General features: G+C 34.4%; 1 protein-coding gene across 9 annotated transcripts in view; it reads left to right on the top strand.

Moving 5' to 3' along the window:
* SLC8A1 (solute carrier family 8 member A1) overlaps window positions 1-21,502 on the top strand; it is a 454,080-nt gene that overhangs the window by 89,700 nt on the left and 342,878 nt on the right. For all 9 annotated transcript variants that reach the window (XM_074204467.1, XM_074204475.1, XM_074204442.1 and 6 more), the window contains exon 2: window positions 11,580-13,410. In XM_074204467.1, the coding sequence (XP_074060568.1) occupies window positions 11,615-13,410 (1,796 nt within the window). In that variant the 5' untranslated portion in view covers window positions 11,580-11,614. The remainder of the gene's footprint in view (window positions 1-11,579; window positions 13,411-21,502) is intronic.

Genomic DNA, 21,502 nt, shown 5'->3' with positions numbered 1-21,502 from the left:
AGATAAAGAGAGGACATAATTGTAGTCTCATTGATTCTAAGAGATTCCCATGGACAAAACATGTCAGAATTTTGTGATTTTTCTTCTTCCAATACTGTATTTTTTAATAAGATCCATTTTAATGTAAATGTGTTCAACTTATCTAAAGGTAGGAGACAGGGTAAAAGACATTCAGCATGGTGGAGCACAAATTTGGAAACAAATTACAAAATCTGACTCTGCCATATTCTATGTGATGCTGGTCTTAAGCCCCTCAAAGTTCTCTTCTAATGCTCAAATTCTTGTATAATCTTAACCCTCCCATGGATTCCAAGTACCATATTTGTTCAAGTATAGGCCAGCCTCAATCTAGGTCACATTCCTAAAATGAAATATATTTGCAAGGAATATATGTGTATATACAACATATGTGAATGTATATATGGTGTGTATATATATATATGTATATATATATATATATATATATATATATATATATATGTGTGTGTGTGTGTATGTATGCACACAGATATGGTATTCTTGTCATCCAACCACCGTAATTTTTCAAATTGATTAATACTTATTCGCAGTTAGTTTATAGTTTTGATTGTTTGATTCAATTGAAGTTTCTAATCCTGTAATTATATTAAAGTTGTTAATGAAACTTTATATATATAGATAGATAGATTTATAAATGTATGGATATAATCATATGTAAATGAATACATAGCTAAATTTATAAATCCATACACACATAAACTTCCTAAATATGTACATATATATCTATACCTTTATATAGATATAGACTATATATGGTATTTTTACAAATAAGTGTTCCAGAGGATAGAGCACAGGCCTTGGAGTCAGGAAGGAGGAAGCTAGAATCCAACCTCAGACATTTGACGGGTACTAGTTATGTGACCTTGTGCAAGTCATTCAACCCAGATTGCCTCATATCCAGGGCCATTTCCAGTCATCCTGATTCATATCAGGCCACTGGACCCAGATGACTCTGGAGGAGAAAGGAGTCTGGTGACTTAGCCCAACACTCCTTCACTCAAATCCAATTCATGTACATGTCATGGCATCACCTCCCTGATGTCATGGTCTACCTTGAAAAAGGAAGGACAAATATTAGTGTAGTTATATTAAATTAATAAAAAATTACTATGCAAAAATATATACTGTGACTTTTTTAACATTTCTTTTTGATCTTCAATGATTTTTTTTAAATCAAAAGTATGTTGTAGGCTTTAGGCTGTAGGCTGTAGACTGTAAGCTGTCTGGTTTTATCAAAGACCTATTTTGAGAAAAAAATATGGTCAGTATTGAAACCAGTATGGTAAATGATATTCTCCAAAGCTTATTGTATATTTTTCCTTCTGGGAACTAGGAATTGCTCTTGGCAAAGTTATAGAGTAGGTGAAATCCCCTTCACTCCTCTAGGGCTTTTTAGGTTGCCTAGGGCCTTGTCTTGTTAAGGATGAAAACCATTCCAGGAGATGAATTTATTTTAAGTTGTTAGAGACTTAGTGTTTTATCCTCTCTTGGGAATCTTTGCATTTTAAAAAAAGGAAGACTGGAAGAAGAAAATGCTTGAACCAAAGAAAGGAATCAATCAAGTTGAAATATTTAAACATATAAGTATATTAAATAATAGAAATAGACTGAAGGAAGTATTTTTGCAGAGGATTTTTCAGTGGCCCTTATATTCCAAAAATTTGGCAATCCTCTATCCAAAAATATATAAAGCTAGTAATGGAAAACCTCTTATCCTCCTAATTTAGAGTGAGCAAGTTATTATCCAAACATTGTGAGCCCATATGGTGTAGTGGAAAGAGTGCCGGATATAGAAATATGGGGCCAAGGTTCCATTTTAGACTCTGCCACTTACTATCTGTGTGTTGTTGGCAAAATCATTTATTTTTCTCTGGGCCTCAGTTTCCTCCTTTTTAAAATGAGGAGGTTGTATTAGATGACTTCCTGGGTGTCTTCCAACTGTAACTCTATTAACAAAGAACTTGTAATTTATATATGCCACCCAAGAGACTTTGGGTATGAAAAAATTTAATAAAGGAACCTCTCCATAAGGAGGTATCAGCAATTCAAATACTCTTTATTTACTGTACCATAGTCTGAAAAGCTAGAGCTTTTTGGCCACTTACAGTTCTATAAATATGAGATATGTAGGGGGCACAGTGGATAGAGTGCTGATCCTGAATATAGGAAGGTCTTATTCAAATTCAGCCTCCTCTACTACCTCTTAACTATGAATTGGAAAGGTCACTCAATTGTGTTTCCTTAATTGTAAAATAGGGATAATAAAACCTCCCAATTTACAGGTTTGTTGTGAAGATCAAGTAAGATAATATTTGTAAATCAGTCCCTGGAATAAAGTAGGTTCCATATAAGTACTTTTTTTCCTTTCTCTTCTCTACAAATATAATAATTAAGGCAATTAAGAAAAATAAATCCCTTGGTTCTGATTGCCTTGAAGAGGTATGCTTTGTCAAGAAAGATCATTCATAAATGGCAGCAAATCCCTTGAATGTCACCTCTCCTTGGAAAAATATTTTTTTCTTCTTCATGAGTTACTTTTGTAATTTCTGTTTCCTTGTTTTCTCTCATTTATAAGTTTGAAGAAACAGTTATAACATTTCACAGGAAGTTTGTGGCTAGAATTGAGAGGTTTGTGAGTTTGCAACTCTTTTTAGTCTTGATAATAGATTCAATTGTTATGTTGATTCTAGGTAACTATTATTTGATAACCTTGATCCTCCTTAACCCTGTTTATCTTTTTCTTTCTCTGTATTTTTAGGTCTTTGTCTCTACCTTTGTCTATCTCTATTTCTGTTTTTGTGTGCCTTCATTTTTGTTTTTGTCTCTGTTTCTCCGTTATTCTCTCTGTATCTGTGTCTCAAGCTCTCCTTCTACCCTTCAGTTTCATTTTCCCATTTCTGAACTTCCTTTATGCTTTTCATTACTCCCTGGTCAAATAGAATGACCCTGAAATTATTACAGAATTTTGTGTCAGATCTCAGAATCTGATCCCCTGATGTGATCATCTCTGTTCCCTGCAGCACAATTAATTTAAGTTTTGGTTTTTGGTTTGTTTGGGGTTTTTTTGAGGTTTTACATGGATGGATAAAATGATGAACTTGATGAACTTAACTGAAGAAAACATCAGATTATTCCACAATTAGGACAAAGGACTTGATAGGGCTCAGATTGTAATAATACTTCTCTAACAATAGAGCTATTTTCCATTTGAGGACATCATCTTTAGAAAACATTGCACAGGTATTATTTCTTATAGATGGTAGTGGGTGACTACTTCTTTTATACTCTTCATTCCCTGCAGGGCTGATCTGAGAAGGGTAGGAGGAGAATCTCCAACTAACTTCAAAAAGAGCAAAAGATTAGCAGGTCATCTTGCTTTCAGTTTACTTTTTGTTCATTCACAGTTGGATAGCTTTATATTCTCAAAAGTTGACCTTTATTGGCAAGCATGGTCAAGCAAGTCTTCTCTACAACCAACCATGGAGATTTAGAATTTTCTAGTTTTTTTTATAAATTGTTAATAAAATCAATAATAAGTAGAAAAATAAATTCTAAACAAAGAACAGCTAACTTCTTTTGTGAAGGTCCCTAAAAAGCAGAGACTGCTTGGGTCAGGTAGATTCATTCTTATGAGTTTTCTGGCCATTTTCCTAATTTACAAGTAGCAGGATTTATAACAGTCCTGAAATACGGGGTTCAGAAACAACTGGGTGGTACCATAGTGAACAAAACACCAGCTTAGAATCAGGAAGTCTCAACTTTCTTAGTACAAATCTGACCTCAGACACATTAGGCCTTTCCTAATGAGTTGTTTTGGCAAGATTAAATGGATTTGAGATTAGAATAGGCTCAATATCCTTGGCTAGGTCTCTCAATGGATAGAGTACTGGATGGAGTCAGACAGTTATGAGTTCAAAACTATCCTAAGGGGCAGCTAGGTGACTGGATAGAGCACTAGCCTGGAGTCAGGAGGACCTGAGTTAAATTCCAGGCTCAGACACTTAATAATTACCTAGTTGTGTGACCTTGGGCAAGCCACTTAACCCTATTATCTTGCAAAATCTTAAAAAAAAAAACCCTACCCCAAAACACTTACTAACTGTGTGACCTTAGACAAATTACTTATCCCTGTTGGTCTCAGTTTTCTCATCAGAAAAATGAGCTGGAGAAATAAATGGCAAACCACTTTGTAAAGAAAATCCCAAATGCAATCACCGAGGGTTGGATGCCACCAAATGTGTGTTTTGTCTATACTGGATCGATGTCTTACAAGTGGGGAAGAAGACACCTCCAGGAATTTAAAGATTGCAGGATTCTTTACTTATAACATTACTTTTTTATCCTTTTCTAGGTTGTATGTTTAGTATTCTTACCTCCCAAGACCTATGACTTAAACTTTATTTAGTAATGGAACTTTGTCCCCTTAACCCTAAGCTTTTGTTGTAGATATAACTCTGGTTTTCTGTTTTTCTCTTTACTTTTCTGTTTTCTCTTTACTGCTAATTCGGTCCAAGAGTTTCTTCCCTACAGATATTTGCATTGTTTTCTTCATTTGATCTGATTGGGTGATTTTGTGTGGTTCAGTTACTTTTGATTCTTTGTACCTTTGTAGATCATCACATACCAATACAGTCCTTGTGATTTTTCTTGGCAAAGGTCCTGAAGTGTTTTGTCATTTTCTTCTCCGGCATATTAAAGGTAAACAGACATTAAGTGATTTGCCCAGGGTCACACAGCTAGTAAGTGTCTGAGGGTAGTTTTGAACTCAGGTCTTTCTGACTCAGTGCTCTATCCATTGAGCCCCCTAGCAACTTCCAACTTGATATTGAGTTTAGGCTAATCACAAATCTGTTTAACCTTGCCAAAACAACTCATTAGGAGAGGCCTAAATTACCCTTTGGCCATTCTTGCTTCATCTATGAAGGGTCCATCCATTCAGTTGGGCAACCTGGTGAAAACCATTAGTCAACAATTTAGACAAAAAAGGATAGCTGATGGTTAGGCTGCATTTACTGACTGAGAAAAAAGAACATTCTTCCTATATTTCCCATAAGCATTATTAAGACAATGACCATAAGGTTGAGGCTAGGAAAATTACTTTGGACAGCATATGGAATGGGTAGATGAAGAGAGTCATCTTCTAGTACACTGCTTCCATATAGAACCATTAGGAAAAGCTCACACCAGCAGTGTACAAAGATGGCATGTTGTGTTGACTTGCCTTAGAATCTAAGGCTTAGATATATCCATCATTTCATTATCTATGTGTCTTAAGGTCAGGTGAATTATGTAGAAGCAGGGAAAAGAAAGTTCTGATGGGAGATATGAGTTAATAATTCTAAAATATAGATAACCTGAAATATAAACCTCAATCAGTAGTTCTCTTCAATGACTCTGAATATGAGGATAAAAAGAGTGGAGTGGAATTCCATTAGGAGTAGAATTCTATAAAGGAAGTATATAAGAATTATTTGTCTTTGTCCTAGGTCAATATGAATTGAAAATTACAGAAACAGAGTTACTGTGATAATGTCATAGGGATCCTAGTTTTAGAACTAAAAGGTACCTCAGCTATCATGTAGTCCAATCCCCCTCATTATACAGATGGGTAAACTGACTTCCAGGGAGGTTAAATGTCCAAGATCACACAGGTATTATGCATCAGAAGTGGCAATGGAACCCAGATCATCTGATTCCAGTACCAATACTCCTTCCTTTGTATGCTGCTGAGGACATACCTGATCAATCACATTTACTGCTCTAATATTAGTAGTAAAGCAGATGTACTACTGTGCTTTTGTTTCTCGATTTGACCATCTTGCCATCAGCTCTGATTTAAAGATGGACTGTTATTAGGCAGACTTGTTTGCTCAGAGAGCAAATATGACACCTCTCAACATAGCCCCAAGGTATTTCAATTATGGCAGCATCCTACCATCCATTTGACTTAGTCCTGAAGTAATTTTTCTCTCCTTTTTATAGAGTACAGGTTCTTAACCTGGAGGCTATGAACTGCCCCCCCCCCGCCAATGTTTTTGGTAATTGCCTATCAATATCCCTGGTTTCCCTTGTAATCCTGTATTTTATGTATTTACAACATTAGTCTGATAAGGGGTTCTATAGACTTTGCCAGCCTGCCAAAGGGTCCGGTCCATCACACAAAACAATTAAGAAGCCCTGATATAGAGAAACTTATCTCATTAACACAGACAACCATGCCCATTTAGAGCTTGATATATTCTCATTATCATTTGCTAATAACATTGAGTTCTTGTGAGCTCCTTGAGAAAGGCAGAGGCTATGTTATTTTTCATGCTTATATCTGCAGGTCCCAGAACAAAGCCTTATATCACTATGGTAGATGATGAATACATGATTATTAAATTGATTTGGATTTATTAAAATGGATTAAAATCTGAATGTAATAACTTCGCCCAAGGATGAACTATTTTACTGTTGAATTGTTTTAGTTGGGTCTGGTTCTTTGTGACCCTATTTGGGATTTTTTTGACAAAAATACTGAGTTACATTGTTGCTTCCTTCCCTAACTCATTTTTACATTTGAGGAAACTGAAGCAAACAGGTTAATTGACTTGCCCTGGGTCACACAGCAATTAGTTTCTGGGGAATTTGAATTCATTTCTTCCACTCTCCAGACCACACACTCTATCTGCTACATCGCCTAGCTGTCTGGAAGTGTCATTTAGAGTCAACTGGTCATAGTGATGCTGATTATCCAACTAAGTGTTCATTTTAGACAACTGTGGAAATCAGCTCTGTAATTAGGATGAAGAGAAACCAAATCAGGACTTATTAAAGTCAGATAATGAGTATGAAGAAAGAGCAGTAGCAGGCCAAAATATACTTGGTCATTCCATTCTAATACTTCTTGTTCAATTTTCACAGAAATATGTGCTTATGAGGAAAACTGGGAGAATTCTGAATCCACAATTTAATCTGATACTTTTTAGGAATTGTTTGGGATAGCGGTTTTGGAAGTGCAATTTTTCAAGTCCAGTGATTTTAGAAGTAATAAGAATGTAATACTCCCCCCATCCCCAACCATATACAATTAATGAGCCTCCTTTGAGTGGGTATTTGATATTTTATAGACAGTTACTCAAAGAGGGGTGAACAATCTCCTGTTCTCTCTCCCCACCATGCCCCAGAAATGCAAAACAAATTTGGACTTTTGGTGCTCTTAGCAGCTCTTTCCATATCTATCTAGATGGCTTTAAAAATTTAGCCACAAAAAGAAAAGGAGAAAACTAGCCCCCCCCCCCCCCCAATCTGGGAAGATAGTAGAAGATGGAAGCACTGGAATGGGATTGATATAGCATGTCACCCAATCTCAGATCTGCCACTAACCATCTGTGTAAACCTTGAGCAAATCATTGGGTTACTCTGGACCTCAGTTTACTCATCTAAGAAATGTGGCAATTGGCAGAAAATCTTTAAAATGTCCTTCAGCTTTAAATTCTTTAAGTTTGCAGTGGGATTCATTGAGTGTATTTTTTTCCTAAGCAATGGTGGTGTGTTTTGAGTGACTTTTTTACCTAATCAGCTTGCAAGCAATAGCACCTGTTGTTGAGGTGGCATATGAGGGTGAGGGAAGTTTACCATGTGGATCTTTGACACTACGTTGAGTGCATAGGCAAAAATAGGCACAGTATTGAGTTATGTAATTAACTTTGGAATTGTATTTATCTCTACTAACTTACTAGCTTACATTGTGAAATGGAATCATTTATTATGTAATCTCCTGGTTGAAGATCAAGCTGGCATAAATCCACAAATGGCAGTCTTCAATGGTTTTATGCTAAGAAAGGGGCAGAGGTTTCTGTTTTCTATCATCTCCCCTATCTGGATATAAAATGACTATTCAGAAGGCTGGCATGTCTCAATTATCCCCTGAACATTTTAAAAAGAACAATAATATCTCTTGGGTATTTTCTTTTTTTTTGTAATTCCCATCTTGTAAAACAAACTATTTTTTACATTTAAGAAGTAGTTCTGAATGACAGGCAATTAAAAAAAAACTTTATTTGTTTATTTTCATCTATATGCACATGTATATTTTTAAGTTACAAAATTTCCTTCCACTTTCCCTTCCCAACCCACTCCCCTCACAGTGGTGAACAGTCGAATTAGTATTGTGCATTCATTTTTTGATAAACATGTTTACATATTAAGCATTTTCAGTATGAAGAATTAGGACTAAAGGAAAGAGATAGATAAGCGATAATTTTTAAGAAGTTATTCATCAATTCTGAAGGATTGTTTTTTTTCTTTTTTCTGTTTTGTTTTGTTTGTTTTTCTTCCTCTGAATGGGAATAACATTGTCCATAGCCAGTCTAATATGATTATCTTAGCTCTCTGAACTAGATGCTGAGAGGAGCTACTTCCATTAAGGTTGATCATTTCACAATGTTGTTGTTAATATGTACATTAATTACTTGGTTCTACTCCTTTCACTCAGCATCAGATCCCGTAAGTCATTCCATGCTTCTCTAGAGTCTGAACATTTATGGTTTCTTATAGAACAATACTATTCCATAGTATTCATGTACCATAACTTGTTTAGTCATTCCCCAATTGATGGACATCCCCTCAATTTCCAATTCTTTGCCACTACAAAAAGAGCTGACATGAAGATTTTGAAACTATAGGACTTTCTCCATTTCTTATATTTTCTTCTGGAAATAGACCTAGATTTAGAATTGCTTTAAAAATTTTTTCTTTTAAAATTAGCAAATATTTATTTTTCTTCCTCTAACCTTCTAATTCAACAGTAGGAAAAGAAAATCAAAATCCTTATAACAAATATGTATATATATATATATGTATATGCATATATATGTATGTATAGTCAAGAAAAAGCAATTCCCACATTTGGTATTTCAAAAAATGTGTATCTCATTCTGCATCTTGAGTCCCTCATCCCTCTGTCAAGCAATATTCTTTTTTTTTTTTGCAAGGCAATCAGAGTTAAGTGTCTTGCTCAGGGTCACAAAGCTAGTAAATGTCACATGTCTGAGGTTGGATTTGAACTCAGTTCCACCTGATCCTAGGACCAGTGCTCTATCCACTGTACCACCTAGTTGCCCCTCAAGCAATATTCTTCATCAGTGGTATCCCAGAGTTGGTTTCAATCAATGAAGTCTTTAGTAGTTGATTTTTTGACATTGTTATTATCATTATATACTTTTCTGGTTTTGATGACTTCACATTATTAAGCTCTTATTATGTGCCAGCCCAGTCCTCATGCTGAAGATATAAATATAAAAGCTATATAGTCTTCATCTATTTCTTTTTTAGTTTCTATATCCTCAAAGTCTATGACTCTGCCTAAGACACAATAGGCTGTTACTGCATTCTGAATAAATGAATCGATAGATGGATGGATGAATTCCTAAGAATAGCAACTTGAAAGGAATGAAGACACACCAATCATGATCATTTTCCATAGAACAAAGCTGAAAATATATTATGTGTGTTTTTCATCTTTTCACATTGCAACGTACCATATAGTAATATTTTTTTTTAACAAATCTACTTCCTAATAGGCATAGAGCCTATTTTTTGTTCTCCTATTTCACTTACTAGCTGTCTCACTTTGTCTCACTTTGAGTGAGTTCAAATGAGACCCTAAATACATCTAAATCATTTTGGAAACTCCACTTTTTGACTTGGGGCGGGGCTTTTATCCAACTACTTAGATTTCAGAATTTTCATGGTCTTTTTTTGATGTGTAAAACGTGCTGAAAAGTAATGAATCTCACATGGATTAAAGTGTAATGAATATCCTCAAGAGAGTTTCAGAATATCCTGACATTCTGCCAGCAGAAATGAAGCCCCTGAATGCATTTGTTTGGAATGTCTAGGCCTAGGGACACACCTGAAACCCGATGAAATTTTTACCGAAAGATCTCAGAGGGAAACAGGGTCAGATATCTGATGATAAGTATGAGATGTTTGAGAGATGATGGAACAAGAGAATAGAAGGTTATGTTTTTACCTAGTCAAAATATCCAGAAAACTCTTCCAGTTCCATTTCACACTCTGCAAAAGGTTGAAAAGGGTTTGGTCTGAAATGGAACTGCAACTGGGTCATCCTTGGGTTATAAAACTTGTTCTTGCTTCATCAGACTCTGAGCACTTCTTGCTACAGGGACAGTTCCCTCAACAACTTTGCCTTATTGAGCCTTTTCTTGGACATTTTTTTTCTTAGGTCCTCAAAGTAAATGTTCAATAGAGTAGTTTATGGTGCCAGCATTAAATTTTTGGACGGCATAGGAAAGTAGTGCTTACTCACATAACTGTGGTTTCTAAGTCAATTTATTTGATTCTTGAGTCTTTCTGTCTTTGTGTTTTGATTTCCATACTCCTAACTTTTTTCAGCATATAGTTATTTTGTGAGTCCTCTTCTAAACCACATGTATGGATTAGATTACAATTATTATTCCTGAATGATTTGTGTCACTTGACGCTTGCTCTGTTTTTGTCTCTCTTTGTTTCTCTGTCCCTCCCTCTTTCTCTATCTCTGTCTCTCTTAGGTATTTAGAGTGAACTTGGAAAGTATGACACTATTATATAAACATAATATTTTATGGTTGGTAGTGATTATTTCACAATCTGTCAGGTTCCTGTGCTATATTACAACCAGACTTGGGGACTACTGATCTTCCTTTCCTCTCACTGATTTAAAGATGAATATAGATAGATAGATAGATAGAGAATATATAAAATACATATATATTTATATGTAGAATTGGCTATGAAAGGAGAACCTAATGCCTAACTGCTTATCTGAAAAGATAACAGTTTGTTAAAAATTAGGCAGCTATGTGCACTTATTTAAAGCATGTTTTGAAAATTATGTTTAATTTTTTAAAATAACTCATTACTTCAATCGTTAAGGGAAGTTATAATTTTGTTGTTGTTTGTTTTTAAAGAAAGGCATAGTTTTCATCACAGCAGAGTGGTATATATTCACTGCATTTCAAGTCAAATTAGATCATCAAGTAGGATTTTTTAAATGACAACACAATGTAGAATCCAAATTTAGGATTCCCACCAGGTTTTCTGTCCAAAGATTCTTCTTTTCCCTAAATGTACAAGTTTCAAAGCAACAATTCATAAGCAGGTTTTGGTTAAAACTGTTGAACAATGATATGCTAACCTAAAAATGAAGGGGGTGGGGATAGAGAGATTCACTTTCATCAAATAGGGAGAATTATTTAATGCTTCAAAAGTTTTCTTATTATCTATTAATATGCATAAATGTTCATTCAATGGGGCAAGACTATTATTGTGCTCATTTCTGTTAAGTCAACTGTAATCCTTGAGTAATCAGCAAGCCCTGGGATGGAAATCCATCCTTTAAAAATTAAAAAGCTGTTTAATAACTGATGACTCCTAGAAGAGTAATTCAATAGAGGGTTTGTGATTATTAGATGTATACAAATGTAATGGGAAAAAGTATGTCTTATCTGAAATTATCTGATCTCTTTTCCCCCTCCCTGATTTTCTGTATATAGATTGGAACAGTTGGAAATTTGTCCAAGCAGCAACCATGATGAAATTAAGTCATTCACAGACCCTTCCACTGGGATATTTATTAAGCACTGTGGCTCTCTTGCTTTTCCACCTGGACAAAATAAGTGCTGAGAATGAAGGTGAAGGAACTGTAAATGAGACAAATGAATGTACTGGCTCTTATTATTGTAAGAAAGGTGTGATTTTGCCCATATGGGAGCCTCAAGATCCTTCCTTTGGAGATAAAATTGCTAGAGCTACTGTGTATTTTGTGGCCATGGTCTATATGTTCCTGGGGGTATCTATCATTGCTGATCGATTCATGTCCTCAATAGAAGTCATCACATCCCAAGAAAAAGAAATAACCATCAAAAAACCCAATGGAGAGACCACCAAGACCACGGTGAGGATTTGGAATGAGACAGTTTCCAACCTAACACTGATGGCTTTGGGCTCCTCAGCACCTGAGATCCTCCTTTCTGTGATTGAAGTTTGTGGCCATAACTTTACTGCTGGAGATCTTGGTCCCAGCACCATTGTTGGAAGTGCTGCATTCAATATGTTCATTATCATAGCTCTTTGTGTCTATGTGGTTCCTGATGGAGAGACAAGGAAGATTAAACATTTGCGAGTGTTCTTTGTGACTGCTGCATGGAGCATCTTTGCCTATACCTGGCTCTATATGATTCTGTCTGTCATATCACCAGGAGTTGTAGAAGTCTGGGAAGGTTTGCTTACTTTCTTCTTCTTCCCCATCTGCGTTGTGTTTGCTTGGGTTGCAGACAGAAGGCTTCTGTTTTACAAATATGTCTATAAGAGGTATCGAGCTGGCAAGCAAAGGGGAATGATCATTGAACATGAAGGAGATAGACCCTCTTCTAAAGCTGAAATTGAAATGGATGGGAAAGTGGTCAATTCTCATGTTGATAACTTCTTGGATGGTGCTCTTGTTCTGGAAGTTGATGAGAGAGACCAAGACGATGAAGAGGCTAGGAGGGAAATGGCCAGGATCCTGAAGGAGTTGAAACAGAAACATCCAGAAAAGGAAATTGAGCAGTTAATAGAATTAGCCAACTACCAAGTCCTTAGTCAACAGCAGAAGAGTCGTGCATTCTATCGTATCCAGGCTACTCGACTAATGACTGGAGCTGGCAATATTTTAAAGAGACATGCTGCAGATCAGGCCAGGAAAGCTGTCAGCATGCATGAAGTCAATACTGAAGTGGCAGAAAATGACCCAGTCAGTAAGATCTACTTTGAGCAGGGAACATATCAGTGTCTTGAGAACTGTGGCACAGTGGCCCTTACCATTATCCGTAGAGGTGGCGATTTGACCAATACTGTTTTTGTTGACTTCCGAACAGAAGATGGTACAGCCAATGCGGGCTCTGATTATGAATTCACTGAAGGTACTGTTGTCTTTAAACCTGGAGAGACCCAAAAGGAAATCCGTGTTGGCATCATTGATGATGACATTTTTGAAGAAGATGAGAACTTTCTTGTGCACCTCAGCAATGTCAAAGTGACATCAGAGGCATCAGAAGATGGAATCCTTGAGGCCAATCACATTGCAACTCTTGCATGCTTGGGTTCTCCTGCTACTGCCACTGTCACCATTTTCGATGATGACCATGCTGGCATCTTTACCTTTGAGGAACCTGTGACACATGTGAGTGAGAGTATTGGCATCATGGAGGTCAAAGTGTTAAGAACATCTGGAGCACGAGGAAATGTTATTGTTCCCTACAAAACAATTGAAGGGTCTGCTCGTGGTGGAGGAGAGGACTTTGAGGATACTTGTGGAGAGCTGGAATTCCAGAATGATGAAATTGTGTAAGTACTACTATTTTAATGATATTTTAAATGAAATTATATGCACTGATTAGACTGATTATTTTAGAAGACTACTTTGAGTATGTCAATCTTGAGCTAAATACCACTTGCTCAGTGGGGCACACACATCCATTGAATTAATAGCCTGTTGGATCATTTTAAAAGTGTTTTTAAAACATAGGTTATGATAGAAGGCAGATTCTGCCTGCATGTATCATCACATCTATGATGCAATAAATAATTGGCATTCTGCTTTGAATAAATATTCCGTGACAAAAACAGCATCTAAAACCATTATAATAAGTTAGCCCATTGATGGCAGAGTAAATTGGAAAATGACTAAAGAAGGAAACATTTTTCTTTAGTTTTTTATCACCATCAGGACTAGATGAAGATAATGCTTTCATTTTTATTTGACACTGTGTTATTTAAGAATATAAATATAAAATACAGAAATGTTTGGGTCAAAATGTTAATGTGTTCTAGTGAGAAAAGGACCAACTCTGTTCTCTCTGCTATGTACCATTTTGGGGGATGGTCAAATAACTTGTTTCTAGTTTAGTCCCTTTTATTTTAGGATATCAACCAGATTGTCTTCTCCAGTGTGTGTTTATGTAGTAGACCGGGATAGAGAAGTCAAGGGCATTGCATGAACTGCTTAATTGTCAGTGGGTGGTTTGATCTGAAGATGAAGGAACAAAGGAAGAGAAGGAAAGAATCAGCTTTCTTTCTGTGAATATGTATCACTGTGGCATTCCCTAAGGAAACTTTATCCAGACATTCTTTGACCTCAGAGTCCAGATAGCAGGAGGATGTGATCCTGCAATTAGGTATAACAGTGCCACTCTGCCAACAGTCGTTTAGAGGAGTTACTTTCCCCTCTGTGCCTATGAGATTGTATTGTCAATGTTCCAATTTACTAGGGGAGAACCCAGCTCAATTTGCTGTAGTCCTTTCACCATCATTTAATTATCTAAGTGCTGAAATGGTTTATAATATCCATGCCTTGGCTATGAGTTCTAATTTTTTTTGCACTGAATCCTGGGAAAGTCAAGGAAAGATGATTGAGTTTTATGAGCCCATGATAATTAGGAGATTTTATAGAACATAATGATAGAGCTTTTAATTTCTGGAGGTGTTTAATTATGACTTCATATGGTGATAGCAAAAAAAGGTACCAGACAAACAGCATTGGAAAATAAAACTCTATTCAAAAGTAAAATCATGTTTCCCTAGCTCATGTTCTTTTAAAATTCTACTGTTAAGGAGAATTAAGCATTAGCTCTATGATTCTGATGAAAAGTCATTGATTAGAATTGCACCATCAAATCAGCAGAAGAGATTTTTGTCATTCAATCTTTAATACAGTTTTTTATATTGAGCTCTGTGTGTGCATGTTTCTTATCTGTGTTAAGTCAAATATAATTTTCAATTGACAAATGTAGGGAAAATATAGTGAACCAGAAAGCTTTGGTATAAAATTATAACCTCTACAATTCAAGTGGATATTTCACAACTGATGACTATTAGAAAATGAATACAGATATCCTCTCTCTGTCCTTATCTATTTATCCAGAAAGTAATTTATATAAATAAGCATATTTTTTCAAAATATAGAAAAATTAAATTGTTTTTCTTCTTATAAAATTTGTCTGCATCTGTATGTAAATATACATATATATGCAATGTACATACATAAGTAACACACACACACATATATGATCAACATACCATGACAATATATTTATATGTTTCTATTTATCTGTTCTTGGTGCACAGCACATACATGGATATATGTATGTATGCCTATATATGTGTACCTATATATAACGTATTATCGGTAGGTAGATAAAGCCTCAGTTTTAAAGTCATGAAGACCTGAGTTCATGTCCTGACTCTGAAAAATACTAGCTGGTTGCTCTTGGGCAAGTCACTTGATTTCTCATTGCTCTAGTCAACTCTCTAAGACTATAAAGCACAGTTTGCATTGTGAATTTTCACTCAAGGAACCTTTGATCTCTAAGGATTTCTTAGATCAGGGACTTGTCCAGGGTTACATGGCCAGTGTGGTTTGAAGACTTAGACCAATGTCTTTCTGACTCTAAGGCCAACTTTATATGCACCATCCCTCTTTTATAATTTAATTAGGGCATTACATTTATTGATTATGACACATTGGTCTGTTAAAAGTTAGAGAATGGACATAAACTGTTAGGAAATTTTTCTTGGGGAGTTGCATTGTTGAGATTCTCAACTATTATCGATGTAGATACATTTTCTCTATCCTATTGGCTCTTTCACATTCCATATTCTGAACATCTCGATACATTTCTTGTTTTTTTTTCTATTAGATGGCATCTAGTTGAGAAATTAATAAAATCAATAAGGAAGGTAATCAAAGTAAAGTTGTATTGCATGTCATTTGATAGATTCAAGACAGCAACTTCAAAATACAACCTTTATGTTTAGGCTTCAGATGTTTCCCCCTGAAACACTTCATTCCCCACTTCTATTAAGAGTAATGTTCTTGTGTTGTTTTCATCTTGAATACAGGGTTGCCCTAAGTGATATGCTATCCAGGTCTCTTAGTAAAGCATAAATAAGCAACCCTTCAGCTAGAATGTAGAAGAAATTTTTTTTAAATAAAGGAAAACAAGACTGATGATGATCTGATGGAATAATTTATTCTGCCAAACTCCATTTAAAACATTAAAAGTCCATAATTAGATTGATTTTACTTGCCAGAAAAAAACAACAGTGCCAATCTTTGACTATTTACTCATCAAAATTGATGAATAAGACTTCTTTGTATCCTAACTTGTGTAAATCTTACAAGTACATCCACATCTGTGTTTGTGTCCTGGGAAGCCTGTGATGAGGAGAACTTGTATGACATTGGTGAAGTATAGTAAAAGTTTTTGAATGAATGTGATAGGTGTGAAATGAGTCTAGTGGAATCTACTGTTCAGAACCTTCGAAGCTACTACTTACTACTCACCATGAATTTTTCTCTTCTTCTCCTTTCATATAGTTGCCTATATTAACAAAGTTCCTCTAGTTGGTGACCTGTCCATCATCAACTCTTTGCATCACTTGAATCTCTGCATTACTTCATGAGGTTAAACACACAATCTCTATTCTCTGCTTCATCATAACATGTCTTTTTAAATGTTATCTTCAAAGCCCTCCAAGTGAAATAATTACTGGACAGGCACAGATTTTATAGTTATATTACTCAAAGAAATCATTACTTAGAATGAAAATGAGAAATAGACATAAAATGAATGTTTTATGTTATTCCTTCTTTAAACACACATACAACTGGTCTGGTTAGCGATAAGGTAAATTACTTTTGATAATTTATTTCTGAAAAAATATTTCGCTTATTGAAAGCATGTTTTTGTTTATTGTACTCATTTTTATAATTGTATAGGTGAAGTCTTTCACATTGTCCTTTTCTGCTAAAAACACTTAAAAGAGTGATAATTACTAAATGGTACCTTCAGTTCAGATAAAATGCAGGTTCAGAATGCCATTAAAATGATTAAAAGAAAAAAAAAATAAGATCCTGTTAAATGCTTACTTCAAAACTAACACATTCATTATACATTTTAACTCTAAAACCCAACTTGTAATTAAATCAAATCCAAAATAGCTGATCTTGATGTTAATTTATTAATGTTCTGGATAACATTTTATTTGGTTAAATAACAGATAAAATCAATTTCAGTGTTTAGATAGATATTCACACTTTCAAGTGCTAACAATTGATGGCTGTTAATGATGTTAATTTAGTGATAAGTGTCACCAAATAAATGTTTCTAAGAGTTGACATTGAACTGACTTCCTTGAGGAAATGCTAAGATTTATTTGCTAATATTGACTTTTGCTGAAATTTTAAATTTATTTATAGCTCATGTAACATAGATACAAAAGAATATTATTTTAGAAGATACCTTAAAAGGTACACATTTTAAAAATTGAATACCTGGAATAATAAATATTTCCAAGGAATATGTTTCTTATCTCAGTATTTTTCTAGATGGTTAGTGAAATTAGAATTATAGATAGCAGAGGATAGAGATGAAATTCACTTTTCCTTATTACTAAATATTGTATTAGAAAAGGATAAGGATGGTCATTATGTAAATTGAGCCATTAATGCAGTAAACTCTTGTGTACAGACACTTCTTATACTGATCTAGATTAGCACATTCTCTCCTAATTATAGTCCTGTAACATTGTGCCCAGTACTCCATTCCTCTTAATTCTATTAAAAATTTTATTAAAAATGACTCTTTGCAAGTAGACAGATGCAAAATTGAAATAGGAAGAAAGTTATCTGGGGAAAAATGAGAGAAACCAAGATATGAAAAAAAGGAAAAAAAGGAAAAAAATCAAAATAGAAGCTAAAGTATGGAAAAGTTAAAATAGATATATAAGTTATATTGAAGACCCAAATGGATGATAGGAACAAAGAATTCAAGGAAATAAAGTCATTAACTGTTTTTTATCTTAAAATTGTAAATGTACAAGTAAGTGCTATTCCATAGAATACTTTAATGCATGAGACAATTAAAATAAATGTTCCTCAGCATTTTACAATGAAATAGTTCTTTTTTTTCCCCTAGGTAATATGTTAATGGAATAAATTTAGATTGAATATTTTATAGATTTAATGGATTTTTTCAGACCTTGTTATTTATCACTTCTAAAAAACTCAAAATAAAAACTCCATGACAGCAAAAAATGGAACCTTAAATTATAATAAGATGTTTTTTTTTGTCCCAAAGCTACTGAACAAAGAGGACTATTTAGAACTCTAATAAAAGACAGAACTGGAACTGGAAGTGATACCTCCTTCCTCCAATTCTAATGATGCTTCTTTTTCCATGATACATCCTATATAAATATTATTTGGTGCAAAAAGTTCTGTGCATGTAGCAAGAGCTGAGTTTGAATTTTCTCTTTTATTTGTTTACTGCATTATCTTCAATAAACAAACAACTTCATTTCATTTTGTTTTGTTTAGGTTGGAGTAGATAATTTTTTGTGAGATAGATATTTGTCTTGAGGGTAGCTTGGCCCTGAAATTCCTCATTTTTTTATTTTTTGTTTTTTTTTCTGTAAGTGAAAGAATCTATTGTTTAGCTATTCTCCTATTATCTTCTCTAGTACCTGGTTCTAATCCAGGGCTATTCAGATTCACATTAACTTGTGAATGATATAAGACCTATTTATTGAAGTTGCATAGACACATTAGTGTTTCCGTTTTAGTTTATCTTTGCAAAATTTTTCCCATATTTTTTACTCTTGCCCTGTGACTTCCTTTAGTATTAGTTTTCTATCATGGCCTGCAAAAGCCTGGTAACTTTAAATTTCCATATATGGATGTGCCTGGAATGCAGCTCTTTCCTAATAAGTTAAAATAGTGGATCTGAGTATGCCTCCTTTCTATATGTTCTTGACATATCTAATTAAAGATGATAGAGAAACCCCAAGAAATGCTGGAGCCATTTGGTGATATATGCCAGCTAAAACCAGCTGTTTTAAAAAAATATACCATTTAATTCTTGAGATAATGAACAATAACTCTACTGGATATGGAAATTTGAATTCTAGTGATACCTCTTACTATTTATGTGAACTTGGGTCATTCTTTTGCTTTCTCCGAGCCATGGCTTCATCCTCTGGAAAATTAAGTGCTGTATGTGATGATATAAAAGGTCTTTCCCAACTCCAAATGCTCCAGTGTCAGTAGGCATAAGTATGTCTTTGTATTGGCAGCTCCATTTATAGGAAGAAGGAATAGGACTGTGATTGCAATGTTATAGGTTTTGCTGAATGACACTTTCTCTGCAATTTATAGTCTTATAGAGCTGCCCAGATGATTGAGAGTGACTTGTCCAAGGTCATGCAGTCAGTTTGTGTCCAAGGCAGGACTTCAGCTTAGGTGCTCCTGACTGTGAAACCAACCCTTTAATCACTAAACTGCCTTTTAGTCCAATTGAATTTTGAATGTGCAATTAGGAAAGTCAAAAATTCAAGACACACTTGTGTCTGAGGTATTCTTTACGTTTTTTTCTCTACTGGATCAAAGGCAAAGAAATTAAAATTTGCTTTTAAGACTAAAATTAGCAAATACCCTATGACATTAATTTTCATTCTTTTTATGCAAAACAAATGTTCAGACATTAATTTAAAAAATACATATGAACAAAGTAATATTTTTATACTTTTGCCATTAAATTAGATTCTGGTCAGAATGAACAGATTTGTTATATATTTAGGGGATATTGTCAGTTAGATGTAGAGTAATACTATTCTTCTTTGTGACTTAAAAACCAGAACTACTCTGATTCCCTCATTTTTTCCTTCTTTATTTCATATTATTTTACTTTTCACCTTTCCCACAAAAAAACAAAAAAAAATTCCTGGATATTATATGCTAGCATATATGGCAATACTTAACAGCAGTACTTACAAGGTAATACTGATAGAAAATTGAATTCTTAAGACATCATTAAGTAAAATATAATTTCTAACAAACCAACATTAGGAAACAGCTTATTGCTTTCCCACACTGGAGTTCATAAGCTTAATTTGACCCACTTTTCAAGTGAGCTATTCAGTGAGTGATAGAAAGAGATAAAGAACTGATTAGATTTTGGTTCTCAAAAGTGAAGTGAAAGCTAGTCATGTTGCAGATTTCTTGCTTAAAGTGAGAAAATTTAAATGAAATTCAGTCAGATTGCCTCTTTATTAAAAATTGACAGCAGTCCTATCCATGGAGTCATTGGTGTGTTCTAGGATACACCAATGAGTCATTGGTATTTAGCAGAAAGATTTTTTTCCCTTGCTCCTAGAGGGATTTCAACTTTCTGAATAGAAGCAAGAATTTTCTAACAATTAGAGATGACAAAAAAAATGGAATGAGTTGCCTTTCTAAATAGTGCCAGTCCTGTTATTGAAAGTGTTTTAATAAAGGCTAGACATCCATTTTGGGGGTATTTTAGATTCAGAATGATCAGCTCTGAACCTGGAAGCCCCTTGCAACATCTCTGCTCAAGGTACACATGTATAGTAATTGTTCAAGAAACTCTGGTAAATCATCTTACCAATTGCCTAGGGGAGAGGGGGCAGCTACTCCTTGAAGAAACATTGGTGACACTGAAACATTCTCTTGGCAGTAACTGGAAACAAATCTGATAGAAAAAGATTAGCATTGTTATTTTATCACTGAAATGTTTAAAAAACTTTTTGAAACCTTCATAGTTTATTAAATATGATTATGGGAAAGTTAATAATAATAAATATGTCTAATTTTAATAAAATGATATAATACTTATTTTCTACATGATCACCTAGTTCATATTCTCTCAAGAAACATCTGCCCTTACCAGAAATAATAGGAATTTCCTGATCTAGATCAGAAGATCCATAATAGTGTGTTAGTTTTTTTTTAATATTTTATTTTTTTCCTCAGTTACATGTAAGGACAATTTTAAACATCCATTTTTTTAAATTTTAAGACAATAGGGTTCAGTGACTTGCCCAAGGTCACACAGCCAGGCAATTATTAAGTGTCTGAGTCACATTTGAACTCAGGTCCTCCTGACCCCAGAGCTGGTGTTCTATCCACTGTGCCACCTAGCTTCCCGTAGTGTGTTAATTTTAAAGGAAACTAGTAATATTTCTAATTCATCCTTGCAAATACACCAAGTACATTTTTCCCTGCTCATTATTATTCTCATCTCTTCTCCTCCCATTCTGATTCCTTGTTATATGGTAACATTAGACTTAGCATAGAACTTGTTATTTATTTATTTTCATGATTTTAGGCTTTGATTTGCTAAGTAGAAGCTAAAGCCTCTGATCTAAGATGAAAAATGTTTCTGAATATCATCTCAGCTATCAGAAAGCAATCATATTTTATTTTTCAAAGAAAAAATAAATATTTACTGACTGGCTGCCTAAGATAAGCAATTTCATTTCTTTCTGGGAAATACTACTGAAAGGGTAATAATTACTCCCAAACATTTAAAATTACATAATTTTGCACATATAAATATAATGATTAAAGTTGACCTGG

This window comes from Macrotis lagotis, chromosome 1 (assembly GCF_037893015.1).
Source record: "Macrotis lagotis isolate mMagLag1 chromosome 1, bilby.v1.9.chrom.fasta, whole genome shotgun sequence".
NCBI classification, from domain to species: domain Eukaryota; kingdom Metazoa; phylum Chordata; class Mammalia; order Peramelemorphia; family Peramelidae; genus Macrotis; species Macrotis lagotis.
Note: the sequence above shows the minus strand (reverse complement) of the source record. Positions and strands in the feature narration are given on the sequence as shown.